Source organism: Benincasa hispida, chromosome 11 (genome assembly GCF_027475165.1).
Source record: "Benincasa hispida cultivar pf3 chromosome 11, pf3_genome.v1.1, whole genome shotgun sequence".
In the NCBI taxonomy this organism is placed as follows: domain Eukaryota; kingdom Viridiplantae; phylum Streptophyta; class Magnoliopsida; order Cucurbitales; family Cucurbitaceae; genus Benincasa; species Benincasa hispida.
This window is the reverse complement of record NC_143488.1, coordinates 64,145,147-64,167,232: the sequence shown is the minus strand read 5'-3', so window position 1 is coordinate 64,167,232 and position 22,086 is coordinate 64,145,147. Positions and strand designations below refer to the sequence as shown.

The following is a 22,086-nucleotide window of genomic DNA, read 5'->3' as shown; positions in this document are numbered from 1 at the left end:
TATTGAGAGCCATTTTTTAAGAAGCCAAATTGTAGTTTTGAGAGCAATACGCTATCTGTATCTTAGCTGAACTGTTCTACATTTTGTATACTTGCTCATTATTCATTGTTCTGTTGTGCAAGTTCTTCGTCCATTGATTGCAACACTTTGAAGATTAGGCTTAGGGGCCAGAGCCTAAGCCTTAGCTACCAGAGAAGGGACTCTCAGTCTTAGAGGAGCCTAAAACTCAGCTTCAGAGAGGGGGTTCTCTATCTTAGGGGTTCTCCATCTTAGAGAGATCCTAAGATTTATCAATGAAAGATATTCACTAACTCGAAGGGAAGATATCATCATGAAAGGAGTCTCATCACTAATATCGTCAAGCTTAGGAGGAGCCTAAGTACATTTGAGAGAGAGTTTCACATCTAGGGGTGCCTACGTGACTTGAGAATTGAGTTCTATGTGAGCCACTGTAGTAGTTGGTGTATTACACATAAGTATTACGTTATAAATTGCTTTACTCATCAACATTAGTGGATTATCTTTCCGGAGCACACTGTCCCTAGATATAGGTGATTTATCACCAAACTGGGTTACCAATTCTTATGTTCTTTTTCTTATTTTATTTATTATTACAATTCTTATTAGTACTTTCTGTTTAACATTCGGATTTCGAGTGGCAAATCACTTTAATGTTTTTTTCAAGACCAAAATTGGGGAAAAAGGGTTTTAAGGAAGAGGAAGAAAGGACCTGTTTCCAAAGAAATAGTCAAACAATAGCAAAACCAAAATAAACTGCCGGATTCATATCGGCGCCGGAGATATTTCCAACGTCAGAGATATCGACACTCCAAGCTTCAAGACTTGCCGCTCGGCTCAATGCCGCAGTCACCTCCTCATTCCTTTCGTTAATGAATGCTCCTCTATTTTGTTGATGGCATTACCAGTCACCGTCAGTTTTCCTTGTACCTTCGAGCTCAAAAAAAAAAAAAAAAAAATCCAATTTCTCCGGTGCCGGCGCCGAAGGTGGTGGTAGAAGACTAGGTCTGGGTTTGACACCGTTGTTGAAAGTTGAAAGATGGAGAATGAAGTTTGACTGTTGACTAACTCTAGGTTTCGTGTTATCCAAACCTTCTCACTAATATTATATATTAATAAAAATATATATTTTCGTAACGGTCCAAAATGGTCGCGTAGCTCCATTTTTCATCCATATTTTTAGTATAATATTTATACGAGAATATATATTATATGTTTTTTCTCTCAACATTAATAACAATCCATAATGATATTGTTGGGTTAAGTTTATTAATAATGTAGTATATTGATTCAGAAAAATGTAAGTTAGTCTCTAAAGTTCGTTTTTATCAAATTTGATTGAATTTTTTATTATTATTATCATGTAAGAATATACTACATACAAATATTTTATTTTTTTATAAATCTTTATTACACAATAAATTTTTTTATTATCAATATACACATATGAATATTTTATTTTATAATTGTTTGTTAAATACTTATTATATCATTTAAGATTATATGCATATGAATATTTTATTTTATAAATTTTTATTAAATTATTATTTTTATAAAAGTACTTTCTACTTTTGGAGTATAAATATTTTTAAATACTTTTTTATATTTAAAAAAGCCCCTATGAATATTTTATTTTAGAAAATTTCATTAATTAATTACTATTATTATCATGTAAGAGTATACACATGAATATTTTATTTTATAAATTTTCATTAATTAATTACTTATTATTATCATGTAAGAATATTATATGAATATTTTTATTTTATAACTTTTCATATGTTCTCAGTGAAAATCCTTACAATTCAGGATTACGATTGATTGACTTGACAAATATTTTGTTGAAAATTTAGGGTAAAAAACATTAATGGAAATAATTATAAAAATCCAACTTTTACTCATAGCTCACAAGTCACAAGTCACAACTCAACATTCATTTTTTAATTTTAAGTTAAAATATGATTTTGGTCGATGTATTTTAAAATTTGTTCAATTTTAATCAATGTATTTTCAATTATTTAATTTTAATCTACGTACTTTATATTATAACTCTGAACCTTTAATGTTGTATTTAATAGATTTGAAAGTTTTAAAATAAATAAAAAACATGAGGCTTAAATTTTTAATTTTATAAGTCTAGAGACCAAATAATATGCAACCAACTCCCTCAATTATTGAAAAACTACAATTTAACTTATTTATTTGGTATAGTAAAACTAGACCATTCGGCATTCACTACCTAATTTAAGAGAACGAATAAGATATTACCATGTTTGTTTTTAATTAATATCATCATATATACTAATCAGAATTTTACCTAGTTCACTAATTGTATAATTGAAAATCGAACTATCGATTTTAAGATGATAATTGATGTCTGTTATTTACTAAGTTATGCTCGAGTTAGCACTTGAATTATTTTGTTTATTACCATATTTTTTCTATGTATAAGATGTTTAGATCAAGAGAATTTTGCTATATGATCAAACACCAGATTAAAAGAGGCAAAGTGGGCATAGCAAGAAAAGGAATCCAAAAATTCTTACTACAAACAGCTCGTAGTGAACTTATTATACATATTAAAACATCATGAGGTGATTACACAAGGCAAAAAGAAACATGTTGCAACTCAATTCTAATTTCTGTATACACTGTAACTTCTAAGCCATCCCACTCACTTTCCGTCGTCAAAGAAAATGATTACTGTTTCATGTTATCAGTATCACGCACAATTTTCATCGACGGAAGCACAATTGCAGCTACAGGCTTATCGTTTAGTCCGCCACCTTCATCAATGATGAGTCTTAAGCCATCTATATGAAGTTTGCCATGGTGTCCACTTACGACGATTATTGGCTTCTCAGATAGTTCCTGCAAGATACAATCCAGACGCGTCGATTTCAGTAAGTTTTTACCGTGTAAGGACGAAAACCATTTCAATTCAACTGAGTGAGGAATTCAATTTCATTTTCATTAAAAGAACAACACAACTGATATGTGTACGAATTTGAGTTCTCACATTTGGAATATCCCAAACATTTTTCCTCCCACTAAAACATTCTATCTTGGGCACTTTGGTGTCTTTGGCTTTCAAAGAATTCAGTTGCTCTTGAACATCTTTCCCTCTCTCTAACCCAGCGTGGACAGAAATCAATTTATAGTGTTTGATGCCATCTTCTGTCTCCAAACAGACATCATCCTGGAATCAATTACCAAGATCATCCAATAGATATTAGAGACGAACGATATTATTTCTGGCCATTCATTTAGCTAAATATTTTGATATGTTGTTGCTCGAGAGTGGAAGACTTGCCTCTTCATGTACCCAAGCCATATTGGAAAGGAACTTCTTGTGTTCATCAGGCACCGCCTTGACCAAATCTGAGAAACAATGTTACGTTACTTAATTAGATAACTTATGAAACAAGAACAAACTATAGAAGGTATCATTTAGCATGTTAATTAAACATAATTTCATATTCAAACAACTATAAAAATCCTAGTCAAATACAATGTCCACAATGAAACACGGAAGTCTATCCGATGTCTTTGTTATGCATTGAAATTCAACAATCTTCCCAATTTTCTCTGTCAATCGTTAAGTTTTTTGTAGTATCAATGGCCGGTGCTATCAAGGTCCATGGAATCCCCACTTCCACAGCCACTGGTAGGGTTCTGGCTGCCCTTTACGAGAAGGATCTTCAATTCGAGCTTGTGAATGCCAAATAACATGAAAGGGAACACAAGAGAGAGCCCTTCCTCTCATTGAAACCCTTCCGTCAAGTTCCACGGTTACAAGATGGAGATCTGACGCTTTTTGAATCTAAAGTGATTATGCAATACATCTTGGGAAATTCTGCTAGTAATGAAACCCAGTTGATTCCTCAAGATCCCAAGAAAGGGGTGCTCGTATTAATGTGGATTGAGGTGGAGAGCCACCATTTTGACCCAGTAGCCATGAAACTGATGTTTGAGCTGTGCTTAAAGCCAGTTGTTGGGTTGGGTGAGGCAGATCCTGCAGTGGTTGAGCAAAGTGAAGCTGATTTAGGCAAAGTTCTCTTATATCTGTGAGAAAAGGCTGTCTGAGTCAAAATACTCAGGAGGTGAGTTTTTCAGTTTGGCTGATCTGCACCATCCCCCTGTTTAAGGCTACTTGTCGGCCACACAGTCCAAGAAGCTGTTTAAATCTAGACCCCATGTTAATGCTTGGGTGGCTGATATCATAGCCAGGCCATCTTGGGCTAATGTTCCTGAACTTTGCAAGTAATGGAATCTTAGACTTTGCAGCTGAGTCCTTCACTCGATGTTATGCATTTGAGTTGAATTAGTAAGTTGGTACATGCAGAAGACTGTAATGAAAGTGCCCACTCTTCCTTCACTGTCCCTTTTCAACTTCCCTTACCGGGGGAAGTTTGTTCTACTATTCTAACTTTTATGGAGCTCTTCCCTGCTTTTTTAATGGCGCCCTCAAACCTTTTTGTTCAAGTTCATATAAAATAGAGGTCCTTTGGTGCAATTCCATTAATGCTGCACTTGAACTAATTCAGACAGAATGCAAAAGTGATTAAATTCGCTCTCAGTCCATTTGCGTGTTGAATCGGTAATTTCATAGCACGCTTACGTCAATAGAAGACTAAATTTCATTTGACTTCAAATCGTGGGCCAAATTTCATTTATTCCCTTGAAAAAGGACCATCCATCCAGCAGAACCTTCAAAATCCTGTTGAAGACATGTGGGGATAAAAAGAAATCTAAAGATTGAATTATTTGTTTTCATTTTCCACTTCCTTGTGAGTCTGTACCTTTTTTACCATAAGTCATAAGTCTCTTTTCATTACTCAAGCAACGTCTCATTTTCTTGTAAAAGAAAAAAAAGAGTGAATTATCAGTAACGACTAGAGAACACTGATACAAAAATGCAGAAGAAAAGTGTTAAATCACCAATCTTCAACACTCTCGTCACTTGTAGGCTTAGAAAATGTCAAATAAGAGGAAATTAATTTCAATGACTTGGACACGGAATCCCTACTCTGAAACCATGTTAAATAACCAATCTTCAACAGAAAGATACAGAGACATCCTGCTATCATGTCCAACTACACAGTCCCCTGCCCCCAATAAACTTTCTTTTTATAGTTTAACAACGTAGGGTTGAGGTAAGCTGAGCTTATCAATCACTAATGCTTTCATTTTTGTCATGTTATCCTAGTTCAGATTAATCTAATGAAGTGGTTCTAAAGAAACATATGCTTAACAACTTTGAAGGGCCAAAGCTAATAGTCAATATCCAAAACTTCCTTCACCAAGACTGAAAAGGAAAACATGACTCAACCACGAAATGTAACTGAAAATTGAAAATATAATGAATTCAAGGCAACATCCCACTAATAAGTAAGAAAAGGAAAAAAGAAACTGTACCAGCAGATCCATGAGGAACACCATAGGACTCAAATGTCGGTCCAGCATCATAAATAGAACCCTGATAATCAGTCCCTTTCGCCAAATTAGTTTTCACCGTAATTTTCCCAGCCCATCTCCTCCCTTGCACATGCATATTCTCATACCCCTCGCCTCTGAACCACCCTTCTCGCTCTTCGTTCTCCTCGAACTGCGTCCACGTATCCGAAAACGGCGACCCATCGGCCGGAGGAGGCAAAATTCCCAGGAAAGCGGCGAAGGCAAAATCGTGATTTCCGGTGAGGAAAACGTGCTTCTGATTTGGGTATCTGGAGGGTAAATTGACCAAGAAATCAATCACTTCTCGGGTATTCGAACCTCTGTCGCAGTAATCGCCCAAGAAGATTATGAGAGCGGAGTTGAAATCCGATGGCTGAATTGAGGACTCGAGATTCGACCATAAGTTTTGGAGCTTGGTGATGTATCCATGGACGTCGCCGATGCAGCAAACTACTCTGGTTTTGGCCGGAATTTGATCGGAATGTGACATTGGATTGACGACAAGACGATGTGGTGAATTGTGTATAGCTGAGCCAGCTGCTATGATATTTGATTTTGGTTGGATCCCATAGTTTGATTTTTTAATTTAATTTTTCAGTTAAAAATAAAAATAAAATGAGGTCAAGTGAAAAATTGAAACTTTCAAAATGAAAATGAAAATAAAATAATTCATGAAAACGTTAGTTTCTTTCTCCTTCTCTAGTGGGTTAAAAATCACTTTAGTTTTGATACCTTAAGTTTGATGAAATTAACTTTGATTTGTAGTATTATATCACAATTTAGTTCATCAATTGCAAAAATTTTCTTAAAATCAGATATTATATATATTTTTAATATTTATAAAAATTGAGATATCAAGTTTCATAAAATCAACCTTTGAATCTATAAACTTTAATTTGTAGTATACAAGTATGTAATAATTTAGTTAATTTACTTTCACAGTTGTAATAATTTAATAAATTTCAAACTAGGGTATTAAAAAAAATCTCTTTCATAATTTTTTTTACTGTTTTCAAATAAAAAAAGAACCAACTTATTTATAAATATAGCAAAATATTATTATTTATAAGTGATATCGCGATAAAAATCTATCAGTGTCTAATAGATATCTATTGCAGTCCATCACTCATCAATAGATGTCTATTGCAATCTATCATTGATAGATAGTGGTGATAGACAGTGACATTTTGCTACTTGAAAATATATCTAGTAGTTTTATCATTTAAAATAATTATCGTAAAAAAGTTCATTAAAATTATATATATAACAATTTAGGCTATGTAACTTATAAACCTATCAAGCCCCTAAATAGTTTAGAGCTCTGTCAAGGTAAGAAATTTCATTAAAACTTAACGCTAATTTTTACAATAAAGACTAAATTATGATAAAATCTAGTATATATGGATTAAATTGTAACAAATATAAAAATAGCGGGCGTTTGGGTACTAAGTTGGTTATTATAGTTTGTGCATTATTATAGTCTATAGGTTATAATAGTTTATGTTTATGATGCAAAGTATTTTAGTCGTTTGAGGTGCTAGTCTAGGTAGGAAGAATGAGTACAAACAATAGAACACAGAAAGATTTGAATAGTAATACTCTAATTAATTATATGTTATAACAGTTAAAAACACAAACTATTATGAAGTCCTAAATATGGAATGATTTCTTCATTCATAACGACTAAATTGTCACTTTCTTGAAAGTTCAGGAACCAAAAATGATTTTTAATATTTTTTCACCCACTATTGCAATTATTACAAGGATGAAGATTTAAACTTTAAGGGACGTTTGGGATAAGGATTATCCTAAGACTATAATAATTACTCTTGTTATAGTAAATACCATATTGTACTCCCCAATTAGCTATAATCAACACTATTTCAAAACCTCATTTGCTATAGTATTTACTTTTTCTTTTACTATTTTACATTCATCATTTTTTTTATTATTTGTTACAGTGTTTTTACTTTTTCTTTTACTATTTTACATTCATCATTTTTTTTATTATTTGTTACAGTGTTTACTATTTTTTTTTCAAACTAAAATAATTTACACCTCAAACACATATTATTATAACTCAAACTAAAATAATCTAACCCAAACACAAACTATTATAATCTGACTATAATAATCTATGACTATAATAACCAACTTATTGCTTCAAAAGTCCCCTGAACAGTTTTACAAAATGGTTATAACTATTTTGTAACTATCAAATTAAATGTAAGTTTTCTTTAGACAAAAAAAAAAAAAAAAAAACCAGAAAAACTAAAAAATAAAGGAAAAATCACAAGCAAACTTCGACACAACCTATAAAGGGAAATTTGAAGTCCATAAAATGCTTGAACCAGCAAATCCCTCTTTAACTAGAAGATGAGCTATTACGTGGGATGCACACACTACAAACTAAAAAATAAGCCTATAAAAGAGGCACAAATGTTGGGTTTTATGTCCTAAAACTCGTAGATAGTAAATGTAAATAATTGGCTGTCATCAATGAAGAGTTAACGATGTTATTTCAATAAGTTTTATTGATTGTGTTATATTCGTTTTATCTTAATAACCCTAAATCTAATAAACTAACATTATTGGTTGTCCTATGAGTCTTGAACTGTATGTGGATACATACAAGGATCAATGTTCAAGATACAACCTAAATGGTCTATAGTATAGGGATAAGGTTGGGTACCTTATCCTTGTGACACTATGGATATAACCCACTTTGAATTTGATACAAATGCACTGGTCCAACGTGTTTGTGTAAGTAAATGCAAGTGAGGGTATCCTACACAATGAGTTTGCATAAGTCTAGACCGCGAAACAATAACCACTAGATGTAACACCGTTGACTAGTTAGGTTTCTATTTCAATAGGATGACTTAGGCAACTTAGTCTTAATCCTGAGTGTATTATAAACTCTTGTTCACGAGGGATTGTCCTTTGATTTGTATGGGTGAGAGTGGCGAGTTCGCTGACTCAATAAGCCTACAATTTTGGGGACAAGATCAAGTAGGGAGCTGAGAACATAATAATACAAGATGAATTTCACTTCCTCACGGCTTTAAGGTAAGTAGATGAATGTTCCCTAAGTGGTGTCTTTATGACTTGAATAAAGGGCCCTACTCTCTCACTAGCCCGAGAGGAGTTTTTGTTTAATGGTTGAACTATAAACAGGTTGTTCATTAGAGGAGCACTCCTACCTAAGGATACAGAGGTAACCTAGGGGTAAAATAGTAATTTGACCCAGTTGGTGTTACAAACACTCATGAAAGACTAACTTGCTGTTATTGGTCTATATCCACAAACACAAAAATATTTGTACACTAGTGCAGTTGTAGGTCTTTAGTAGAATTGAATTCATATTAAAACCATAGGTTAAAATTAATGTGTATTTGATGTACATTAAAACTATAGGTTATGAGAAAAATACAATTGAATATGATTCAAATGGAGGTTAAATTAATATTTGATATTTAATTTAGTAATTATTTTATTGGATAATTATATAATTATATAATTTAATTTAATTAATTGAATTAAAACGATAGGTTATGTGAGAGATGTTTCATTTAAATATGATTTAAATGAAATTATTAATTAAATAAGGTATAATTAATTCTTAATTATTTGTTTATTATTTATTAATTTTAATTAAAAAGATAACTCCTACGTAGGAGAGTTATCTGAAACGTGGGTGATCCCACATCCCTATTTCTCTATTGATCAAAAGCACTATGTTTTTTATCACAAAGGAGACACAACACACAGAAGAGTTCTATGATTATTTTTTCTCTCAATTTCCCATTCTCCAATCTCAATCTTTTTTTGGTTTCCATAAACCACACCTCAAATCTCAGAGAATAGGGAGATCACTCTTATGGTAGTGTTAATTTTGATCAAAGGGAGATTTGACCATTTCATTTGAGTCGTCAATGTAAGTAAGGTTTCCTATCGCTTTTCTCTATATTCTTTAATTGCATGATTAACCTAGGGTAATTTTATAGTAGACAATTTCTTCGTTAGTCTCTGTATAATTTTCTGGAATTTCCCAAGTATTTCAGAAATCCCAAATTAATAACGAGTTTGGTTCTATGATTTTTGCTACGTTAGGGCTTTCATCCCTTCAATTGGTATCAGAGTCATCTCATTATATTAATTTAGGTTTCTGAAATTTGCACAGGTTGTTTTTGTGGGATTAATTGCATTGTGAATGTCAATTTTGCGAATGAATGTTTATAGTAATTTATGGCCATAGATTTTCATTGATTCGATCAAATTTGTAAAAGCCTCTATGTTTTTTGGACATTTTTAATGAAATTTGATATCTTTTGGAAGTTCGTGTTTAGAATTAGGACTGAATTTGATGAAGACCGAGACTAATTTTGGCCAAAACAAAGAACAGTCGAAGAATTTGTCCAGAAACGCAATCTGGTATTGCAACGCTGCTCACAGTGTTGCCACGCTATGATAATGCAACGTTGGGGCTGCGTTGCGTGCGATTTAGCAATAGTCCAGGTTGTTTCGATTGGTTCGGTCGGTTCAAAGTGATTTGGTCTACTTTAGCATTGCGTTGACTTAGTTCGTGGTTTTGGGGCCTGATTCGAAGCGGGTTGGGTCGGTTCAAGTTGGTCTGGTCCAGTTTTAGAGTGACAAAAGCTTATTTTAGGATAAAATTAGCATAATAATTGTAATTTATTGCTTTATTTTATCCTAGAGGCCAAAATTATAGGTTCATTTGCTATTTAAATACTTTATGGATGTCATTTAGATAAATTCCACCATAGGTTACGCATGAGCATGCATTTTTAATATGTTATAAGTGTTATAATGTATGATTTTAATGCATGATGTGAATATGATTTCATGAGTTATTTAACGTATTATAATATGTTAAATATATGAAATAGGAAAAGTATGATGCATGGCATTACTTAGGTAAATATAAAGAGTTATATTTATTAATTCTTATATATGCTTGGTAGATTTTCATGAATTTGTTTAATATAAGTGTTATATTAATAAAATTGAAAATCAATTTACATTGAGCATGACACATCCATAGTTTTGTATAATTGTTATATTAAAGTCATAAAATGCATGTAATATGGTTTTCTTGTTAATTAGCATTTGATTGTTACTCAAGTAAACCATAGAAAGCATGATTATAGGGCTAATAATTAATTTAGTAATAGTTATAAAACTAATATTTAGTAACCGTCAACATATAATAAAAAGTTGCATGCAAACTTAGGATCTTAGGAAATTAGATTTAATTTTAAAATTTTTAAAATTAATCTAGACCTTAAATCACATTAATTCTAATAAGATTAGAATTTCGTCCTATTTGTTTTATAGATTTAAAATATGACTGATAGGACAAACAAAATTTTAGGTTATAAGGGAACTCTACAAGTGAAGTTCTGTCTAGGTTAGGGGATCTTAATGAAGGATTCCATTGAAGGGGAAACCTTGAGCGGAAGCGGGATCGTCCTAAATCCCATTTTTATATAGAACTAAATTTTATAGAAAAGAAATACAGTTTATGCATTTACAAAATTACAACATGCTCATTAACAAAAAAAACTTAGGGTTTCAGAAACCCTTTATCTTCGATTAAAAACCCTTGAACTAGAATTAGGCACTACCACGAAGGAGTCCTTGGTATTCTCAGGCTGAGAATCCAGGAGATGTGGGCTCTGGTGATTTTGGTGAGGGAATGGACGTGATTGAGAGACATGAAGAGATGAGAGCAATCAAATTTTTCTTTTTCTCAGAGAAGTCACAGAATCGTTCTGTGCTATATCAGGATGATGAAGAAGATAATTCAATATTTGCCAACCACCGACTATATAAATGAGTGGAGAGAAAAATGGGGAGGGAAGTTAATTCCCTCCCATTAATTCAAATTAATTAAAAAAAAACTTAAATTAATATAATATAATTATATATAATAATTAATTTATTATATATATAATTATATGTTATATCATATATAACATATAACCTATAGTTTCAATATTGTATCATATACAATATAATCTATAGTTTCTTTCCTCTCATAAATGGTATTTAATATAAATCACGTTTACATTAAATTCAATTATATGAATCCAATTCACATAATTAATAATTGGATCATATTCAAATATTTATTTTCTCTCATAAATAATATAATGTATCTAATACATTATAACAATTATATCATATATAATTAATTTCCTCAATTAATTTGAACAATTCAAACTAATCCAAAAATTGATTCTCATTTAGTCCTATTGAGCTACCAAGGGGACCTTATGGACTTGTAGCTTGAAGCTCCAATAGTACGTGAATAATTAATCAAACTCTTTAATTAAATTATTCACCATCCGTTAACTGTCGGGCACTCTACTAAAGACCGACAGCTGCACTCTTCAAACTACAGATATATTTCTGTGTCCATTGGATATACCCAATCAACAGTACATTCATCCTTCACAAATTACTTGTAAGTATAATTGGTTCGAAATTACTATTTTGCCCCTGTAGTTATATCTAATTCCTTAAGTATCACTGATTCCTCTAATGAACAATAGATCATAGTCCAACTATGACTAAACCCCTCTCGAGCCAGGAGAGGGTGTAGCGCCACATTATTTAAGCCCCAGAATCATCCCTTAAGGGAGCAATTTATCTACTTACCCCGATCTCGGGGAAGGAGTGAATTTCTTCTTGTGTAGTTGCATTCCCAGCTCTTCAATTAGACGAATCTCGAAAATGAGACTTATTGAGTTGGCGATCTGGCCACTCTTACCCATACAAATCAAAGGACTGCCCTCATAGACAGGAGTTCAAAACTCACTCAGGATTCAGATCATGTTACCTATGGTCATTATGGTGAAATGTAAGTCTTTATTATGAACGATGTTATATAATGAGATTAGACATTTCGTGGTCCGGTATTATACAAACTCCTTCGTATATAATATCTCCGCTCACATGTCTACACATGAATGATCAAGATCATATCATTTGTAGCACTTTACAACAATTGTAACACCTACAAAATGGGTCATACTTGTAGTGTCACTAGGATAAGGTATCTAACCTTATCCATCTAAGATAGCTTGTAGAAATACAAGCTATTGCAGCTTTTTACTTAGAATTATGAGGGTTGATGAGCAGAGTATTCATTAATATGCTATGGATTCATGTGGAATAATGAGCTTATGTCGATCAACATTGAAAATTCTCGCTAACCCTATATCATGCGTTATTTTGCGTCAAAATGTCTATTTTCGTAGCTATCACAGGAATCGGCCGCATGCATTGATCCTAGACCATAAAAAAGTTAATCACATGTGTTGATCTTCATGAAGACCAGTTCGTCGCATGGAATGCTACAACTACAGAGTAATAACCGCGATAAAATGTCGATCGTAAAGTGGGTGGATTGCGTTGATACTTCAGAAGAAATAATCATGAACGCATACCTTAGGAGTATCAAAGTGATAAGATAATGAAATTTCCTCTACTGCGTAAAAAATGGCAGTGATTCAGAGTGGGATTACCAATGTTGTTAGTGTTTGAGCTCTATAAATAGAGCCTTAGAGCCCAAATTCAAAGCATCTAAGTATCTGCCTTAGGCAGATTCTTGTGATCAGAGATGAGAGCATGAGCAGACAGTCTTTGAGAGTTCTTCATTCTCACAACCCTTTTCGAGTGACGACCGGAGCTTCACCAGAGATAAAGTTCGAGAGAGACTACTCCACCCCCCCATCCATGGTACCACTAACAACCTTGACATACATCTGATGGAAGCAAAAGATTGCCTACATCTGGCCCTCCACCTTTCTTCTTATCTCTGTATTGTATTACATTTTGGCTTAAGACATTAATACATTTTGTAGTCAATGTATCTCTTTAGTTCCTTCAACACCATCTTCATCATCTTCTTCTACTTTATCATCTTTCACTCTCATCGTAATTAGTTAAGTGTTGATTGCAAGAGTTATCGCATACTCAATCATGCAACATAGAAATATGATGCATGTAGCAAACCACTAAGAGGTGTGCGTAGCGCGAGTATAGTGAGTCAATCCTCTTTGCTTAGTGCAAAACTATTGCAATGCTTGTCTATGAGCTGAGCAGCTATAACCAACTACCCGAAAGGGTAAGTGATGAAACTCACTAAGCAAAGTAAGCAGTGTTTCTAGTGAAGGAACTATTAAACAAGAGAACCATTGAGTGGAAGCAGATTGTTCCAAACCCATTGTGAAGGAACAAAGCATTTACAAACAAACAACAACAGTTATACATCATCGAGTAAATTACAACATGCTTTTAAGTTAAATACACAAAGAATCAAGTGACATACCTTTGAAGAACTATTCTTCGAGAATTTCCCTCGATCAGCACCAATCAAGCATCCAAGCAAACTCGATCAAGTGCACGAACACAACGAATAACTAGTGAAAATCACGAACTTTCAGATCCTCGAACACAATTGAGTAAGACTCAATCCTCGACCCTTGAATAGCAAACTTGATACTACCAAGAGGTCACCTTGGTATTCTTAGTGTGAGAATCCAGGAGGTATGAGCTTTGTGTGGATTTGGTATAGGGAAGAAGAAACTAAACGATTGAGTAAGTAGGAGAATGAGAAACGTCTATCGTATAGAGTTGGATACTCGATCGTATAGCAAACGAGGAGTTATCGTCTAGTAACGAGGAGCTTGATCGTTTACTCTCTCAAAGGCTATCGTATAGCTTTTCTTTACCCAATCGAATGTGTTGCGATTTTGAAAAATGAAAACAATTTTCATTTTTATCCTTCAGTTATTAAAACTGATAATAACTTCCCACTTGATTGGTTAATAGAGAAAAAATAACCAACCACAATTATCTTATAATTGTTTATGTTATAAATAAATATGATAACTAATTTATCATATTATATTTATAACCTATAGTTTTAATATCACATCATATGTAATATTTAAACCACAGTTCTTTTTTCTCCTTTATGACATTTAATATAAATCATATTTATATTAATTCCTCCAATTAATATATCAAACACATCAAATCAATTATATCACATATAATTGAATTAATTGAATTATATCATATATAATCAAATTCCCTCTCGTTAATTTGAATATTTAAAACTAACCCAAAAACTTCTCAACATGAATCCATTGAGCTACCAATGGGACCTTATGAACCTGTATCTTGAAACTCCAAAGGTACGTGAATAACTGACTAAACTCTTCAATCACGATATCCACCATCCGTTAACTGTTAGACATTCCACTAAAGACCAACAGCTGGACTCTTCGCACTACAGATATATTTCTGTGTCCATTGTATATAACCAATCAACAGTACGATGACCCTCCACAAATCGCTCGTAAGTACAGCTAAACCAATTTACCATTTTACCCTATAGTTATATCTAACACCTTAAGTACTATTGATTCCTCTAATGAACAATACATCATAGTCTTACTATGAGTAATCACTTCACGGGCCAAGAGAAGGTTGAAGGATCTCTTAATGAAGAGCATCCATGAGCGCGTTCGGATCTTTTCAATTTCACCATGATCGAAATACAACATATACATTCTAACATACAGTTATGCAAATAACACTAATTAAAGGCATGCTTTGAACAATAAAAAAATACAAGGAAAGAGTTCTCATACCAGTTGAAGACCATCTTCAAGTTTGGAACTCAGATGCAGCGGAAGACCTTTACGCGATCTCTATCGCCCAACAAACAAGTCGTCTGCAGCAGCACGAACTATCACAAACAAGTGAACAACAGCGGGGACGACACCACCAAAATGGAGCCCTTGGTATTCTTGGAGTGAGAACCCAAAGTGTGGTCTTTGGTGAGTTTGGTAGAGGTAGAAGGAAGAACAAATCATGTAGACGATAAGCAAGTGGGAGAGAAAAGGAAGCTATCATATAGCTAAATGCTTATTGTTTAGAAGAAGCTACACGATCGTGTAGGTTTTACTAAGTGATCGTTTAGTAAAAGGTGGACGATCATTTAGAAAACACGGCACACTATGTGATCGTTTAGGAAAGCTAAGCGATCGTTTAAAGACTAGTGCGTGATCGTTTAGGTGTGAGATGTGCGATCATTTAGGCGCTGAGCGACTATCATATAGGCTCTCGGCTATGCGATCGTTTACGTTTCCACACCGATGCCAATTTTTTTCGAACTTTTTGCAAAATGAAACAAATTTTCATTTTATTCTTCGGTTACCATAACCGAAGCGGTTGCTCTCACTAATGCACGCCTGAGAGAAATTTTAGGCCAATTATCATATAATTAACCAATTAAATGATTAGTAAATATAATAATATTATATTCTTATCCTATATTTTGATATCACATATCTACTATAGTAATTTCTCCTTTACTTGATATAAATCATATTTATATCTAAATTCCTCCAAAATAATATATCTCATACATTTAATTAATTATATCATATATAATCAACCAGTTCAATTATATCCTATATAATCGAACTCTCTCTTGTCAATTTGAACATTTCAAACTAACCCAAACACTGATTCTCGACTTTATCCAAGCTACCCAGGGGACCTAATAGACCTGTGGCTCGATGCTCCAACGATACGTGAATAGTTGACCAAACTCTTTAGCCACAAGATCTACCATCTGTTAACTGTCAGGCATTTCACTAAAGACCAACAACTTCACTCTTCTTACTACAGATATATTTCTGTGTCCATCGGATATAACCAATCATGAGTACGATGACTCTTCATAGATGCTTGTAAGTACAACTAGGCCAATTTATCGTTTTGCCCCTATAATTACATCTCACTTCTTAAGTACCACTGGTTCCTCTAATGAACAATATAACATAGTCAACTATGTGTGAACACCTCTTGGGCCAAGAGAAGGTGTGTGGTGCCATATCGTTCAAGCCTTGGAATCAGCCCTTAAGAGAGCTATCTATCTACTTACCCCTGCCTTAGGGAATGAGTGAATTCCATCTTATGTAGCTGAGTTCCTAGCTCCCAAATCAGACGAATCCCCAAAATGGTAAGTTTGAATCGGCTACCTGGCCACTCGCACCCATACAAATCAAAGGACCGCCCTCAATGGCAGGAGTTCCCAACTCACTCAAAATTGAGGTCATGTTACCTATGGTCATTCTAGTGAAGTGAAGTCTCTGTCATGAAAGTTGTTATATAACGAGATGTTAACACTTCGTGGTCAGGTCTTATATAAACTCTTTGTATCGGATGCCCGCTCGCATGTCCCCAACACGAATGATCAGGATCAGACCATTTGTGACAAGTCACAACACTTGTGACCATTCCACAAACCGGGCCACATCCGTAACGTTACCAGGATAAGGTTTCCCTCCTATACCCATATACTACAGACCATTTTGGTTCACTCAAGACATGATGTATTTGTATGTCACCACATACATGCTTAAGGTACATACAGATAACCAGGGATTTTATGTTTATTGGTTTGTGGTAAGGCAAATAAAAAATATAACTGAGCAAAAAAATAAGATGTGAAGTAAATATCATATATTATACAACACAAGCGTTCGTACAAGCTATTTATAAACTACAGGACATAAGACTTTAGGGCATCAACCCCAACAATCTCCCACTTGTCCTAAAGCGAAGTGGGGTGTACATAAAACTAGTACAAAACAATAAACTAGGGCATAAAAGTCAAGTACAAGAAAATCTCCCACTTGCCTTAGTCCAGCCGCAGGCGGTCCTGTAGACCCATACTCTATGTGTTTGCTGTGCCTGTGAGTCCTCGGCTTCTTGAAGTTCATCACTGCCCCACTATTATCACAATATAGGGTAATGAGCCTTGACATATTTGGAACAACTTCCAGTTCTATCAAGAACTTCCAGAGCCAGACGACCTCTTTAGCAGCTTCGCAAGCCGATATGTACTCTGCCTCCATAGTGGAGTCGGCGATGCACCCCTGCTTAGTGCTTCGCCACACTACAGCTCCTCTGCTAAGAGTAAAGACTGACCCTGATGTGGACTTGCGAGAGTCCTTATCAGTCTGAAAGTTAGAATCCGTGTATCTAGTAAGGATCAAATCCCTAGAACCATACACGAGCATGTAGTCCATCGTTCTCCAAAGATACTTGAGAATGTTCTTCACTGCGGTCCAGTGACCCTGGCCTGGGTTAGACTGATACCTACTGACTATGCCCACAACGTAGTAAATGTCTGGACGAGTACAGAGCATCGCGTACATCAAACTGTCAATGACAAACGTATATGGGACTCGTCTCATCTTTTCAACCTCTTGATGGCGTCTTATGACACATATCTTTAGATAAAGTGACTCCATGGCTGAATGGTAGTAGGCCCCTCTTAGAGTCCTGCATCGAGTACTTGAGCAACATCTTGTCAATGTATGATGCCTAAGACTATGCTAACACTTTGTTATTACGATCTCGAAAGATCTGTATACCAAGAACAAACTGAGCCTCTCCTAAATCTTTCATTTGGAATTGGGTCGCTAGCCAGTTCTTAACTACAGTCAGTAGACCTACATCATTCTCAATGAGTAGGATATCGTCACGTACAACACTAAGAAGGCTACTGAAGCGTTGATAATATTCTTGTAGACATAAGGTTCATCAACATTTTGGTCAAAGCCATACGACTTGATCGCAGAATCAAACTGTATGTTCCAAGATCGAGATGCCTGTTTCAACCCATAAATGGACCGATTTAGTTTGCAAACTTTTTACTCTTGACCTTGGGCTATGAATCCTTCAGGTTGCACCATGTAAATTGTCTCCTCAAGATTGCCATTTAGAAAGGCTGTCCATTTGTCAGATCTCATAATTATAATAAGCTGCAATGGACAGGAGGATGTGGATCGACTTTAACATGGCAACTGGCAAGAAATTCTCGTCATAGTCGACTCCCTCTACCTGGGTATAACCCTTTGCCGCAAGTCGAGCCTTGAAGGTCTGTACCTTCCCATCAGCACCCCGTTTGTGCTTGTAGATCCATTTACAACCTATAGGTCTCACCCCATCAGGCTGATCTACAAGGTCCCATACTGAGTTGAAGTACATCGACTCTATCTCGAGATCCATGGCCTTGACCCATTCATCTTGGTCAACATCTTCCATTGCCTTCTGATAAGACAACGGATCCTCAACGTCGCCATCTGCTACCATAGCAAGGATTTTCGTGAAACCCAGGTAGCGAACGGGTGGGTTTGCAACCTTCCCACTACGTCGAGGTTCCCTTAACTCTTGAGGTGGAATCGACCTACTAGATGAACTCCCATCAACAACTCTTACTGATGTAGCAGGCTCTTCAACAACTCTTGTTGAAGTTTCAGTAATTTCATTGGAAAGCTCATGCAACACGACTTTACTTTGTGGACTGTGCTCTCTTATATGATCCTTCTCCAGGAAAGTAGCATTCGTTGAAACAAACACCATATTTTCCGTCGGGTCATAAAAATAACCCCCTTGTGTACCTTTGGGGTAACCTACAAAGGGGCATAACTCGACCGTGGTTCCAACTTATTGGGATTCGCCTCAAGCACATGTGCAGGGTAACCCTAAATGCGAAAGTGATGTAAACTAGCTTTATGCTCGTTCCACAACTCCAAATGTGTTCTCGTAACACTCTTGGAGGAACGCAGTTGAGTATGTATACGACAGTCTCCACTACGAAACCCCAAAACGAGTCTGGTAAGGAAGCGTAACTCATCATTGAGCGAACCATATCCAATAAGATTCTATTTCTCCTCTCCGGTACACCATTTTGCTGAGGTGTACCCGACGCTGAGAGTTGGGAAATAATTCCATATTCTATCAAATAGTCCTGGAATGTCGAGTCCAAAAACTCTCCACCTCAATCCGATTGAAGTGTTTTAATCCGTTTATCCAATGCATTTTCAACTTTAGCCTTGAACCCTTTGAACTTTTCAAAGGACCTGGAGTAATCATCAATAAAACTGATAAAATACTCATAGCCACCTCGGGCTCGACATTCATAGCACCACAAAGGTCAGAATGTCCTAACTCAAGAGACTCTTTGGCTCTATAACCTATTCTAGTAAAAGGTCGTTTAGTCATCTTACCCTCAAGGCAAGACTCGCACACTGGTAAAGAATTTTCTTCTAACTCACATAGAAGTCCATTCTTCACCAATCTCTCAATCCTATTAAGATTGATGTACCCTAAAAGAAGATGCCAAAGTTGGGCATTTTATTTTGGAGAAACACGTCGACGTTTTGTTTGAGTTACGGTAGTTCTAAACAATTCAGTATTATGGAGGAAATTAATGGCTAACAACCTTAGCACATATAAATTTGACTCCAGATTTGCAGTACAAATAAAAACACCATCTTTATGAATAAACACTTTATCCATATTAATGAGACAGTATATTTACATTGCAATAAACACTTTATAGAAATGAGGTTCCTTTTTAGTACGGGAATGATAATTTGTAGAAATAGAAGTTATTTATACCATCTTATTTAGAATATGCGACAAAAAGAAGGAAAAAGTTGCGTTGAATGTATAGAAATTGGCTTAGAAATGCAAAAGTTGTAAAGTGTCGGAAACACACCAGCTAACTCCATTGCGATGGCAAAAAGGGATGTTCAAGTCTTTGTTTTGCTGGAAACAGGTCACTGCATGCGACGATTGCTTGAGGACAAAAAGACCAATGCATTCGCACTGCATGTGACGGTCAATCGAGAACGAAAAAGAGCAACGCATTTGTAGCGCATGAGACGATCGATCGTGGACGGAAAGATCAATGCCTTTGTAACGCATGCGGCGATCGATCCTAGATAAAAAAAATCAACTCATTTGCACCGCATGCGGGGGTCGATTGTAGATGAAAAGAGCGACGCATTCGTGGGGATTTTTGAAATTGTACAACTTTTCTGTTGTACGATCTGACAAATTGAATGTGAGCAGAGCGGACATTTCCACCAAGCCGTGGCAGAAAAAGCAACTTTTCAGAGCGAGACCACTGATGAAAGAGGTGCCAAGGTCTATAAATAGCTACATAAATTCCAAAGAAAATGAGACTGGTCTGAAGAGACACTTAGAGAAAATTTGGGAGAAAGACGAGACAAGACCGAAAGGGAAGTCTTGGAATCCACAAATTCATCCACAAGCCCGAAGGGAAGCTCTGTGCAAAGATCATTTCTACCTGGGAAACCAGCATGAGAAGGAAGTTTCCCACCTCATTCCTCCTACACGCAGGGAAGCAAATCGTCTCTGATCTAGATCTGTGTCAAGACATTGACATACTTTCCTTATTTGTTCTCACTTTCTATTTATCAACTGTTATTCATTTCTAATCTTCCATTCATTGATTTGTAACAAACGCTTATCTTTATCTCTTAATATCATTATTGTATTCATCGTCATTTCTCTGTTCTCCACCATACATTCCTCGTCCATATCTCTCATCATGTGTAATTAATCCCCAGGGTAAGGGAAAGGATTGAGCGAGTAAATTAATCCTTGTTGAAGAAATCAACTAAGTTTAGCTAACGCATGCTCAACAACATCTTCACCTGTGAGAGCAGAAGTGAAGATATTAATCCACCTCTCGAAAGAAGGTTGGAAGAATGCGTTAATAAAGCAAGAAGTATTTCCAGAGATGGAAACAACCTTGCATTCGCAACGTTCATCCTTGATTCACTATAGAGATATGGGAACGCGGCCGATCACTGAGAAGTGTAAGCCAAGGGAAATCGGAACCTTAGTTGCATCCTCAACAGGATTGATGAACTTGCGATATCCTTTCCCCCAACCCATTCTCTTTCTGACACATTTCACAAGACTTGCCACCACATTCCATTAGATACTTGCACATCTTCACAGTCAGCCATTTATTTGTTTATTTATTTGTTATTCATTCATTTTGTCACCGCATTTTATTTTGTCATCTCATTTTATTTTATCATCGCATTTTATTTTATCATCGCATTTTACTTTGTCATCGCATTTTACTTTCCCAATACAATTCATTATTATTTTGTTTTCAGTTGCATATATCACATTAATATTGCATTGATCATCGCAATCCCCGTGTTCGACCTTAGATCACTTTGTGAAACTTGCGTTGGAATTATACTTAGTTCCAGCACAAGAAAACTTGTGACACGTGCATACTACATGAACGCATACTATAAACGCATATCAGTAGCATCACATACCTTATTTTAGACGTAGTATCGCATTTATTATCGAGAAGCGTGATTCATCATCACATCCACACGTCATCGTCCACATCATCCATCACCATCCACAATCCATTTCCCCATCTTTTCGGCGGCATTACATTACATTTACATTCCATTACGTTCTGTCCGCCGCAATTAAAAATTCATTTCAACAAGTTTTTGGCGCTGTTGCCGAGGATTGACAATTTTTAGAGCTGAATGATTTTGTGATATTTTGCAGGACAAATTTCTATTGTACAGTCTATTTACGGAAGAGTAGGCTGATGGTGCATGAGTACTGGAACAGAGCCAGAATTCAACGCCGACCCAGAGATCGAGAGAGCTTTTCGCAGAAGAGCACGTCAAAACCGTACTA

The 22,086-nt window shown here is 35.3% G+C and overlaps 1 protein-coding gene and 1 pseudogene across 1 annotated transcript; one reads left to right on the top strand and one right to left on the bottom strand.

The window, feature by feature from the left end:
* Positions 1-2,534: 2,534 nt before the first annotated feature.
* Positions 2,535-6,219, bottom strand: LOC120092143 (tyrosine-protein phosphatase RLPH2-like). Its single transcript, XM_039050357.2, has 4 exons — positions 5,437-6,219; positions 3,332-3,399; positions 3,038-3,217; positions 2,535-2,889 (listed from the first exon to the last, which is right to left on the bottom strand). Exons 1-4 carry the CDS (start codon positions 5,963-5,965, stop codon positions 2,719-2,721), a joined length of 948 nt encoding a protein of 315 aa, XP_038906285.1. The 5' UTR covers positions 5,966-6,219; the 3' UTR covers positions 2,535-2,718.
* LOC120092144 (glutathione S-transferase pseudogene) lies at positions 3,637-4,389 on the top strand (annotated as a pseudogene).
* Positions 6,220-22,086: the final 15,867 nt, after the last annotated feature.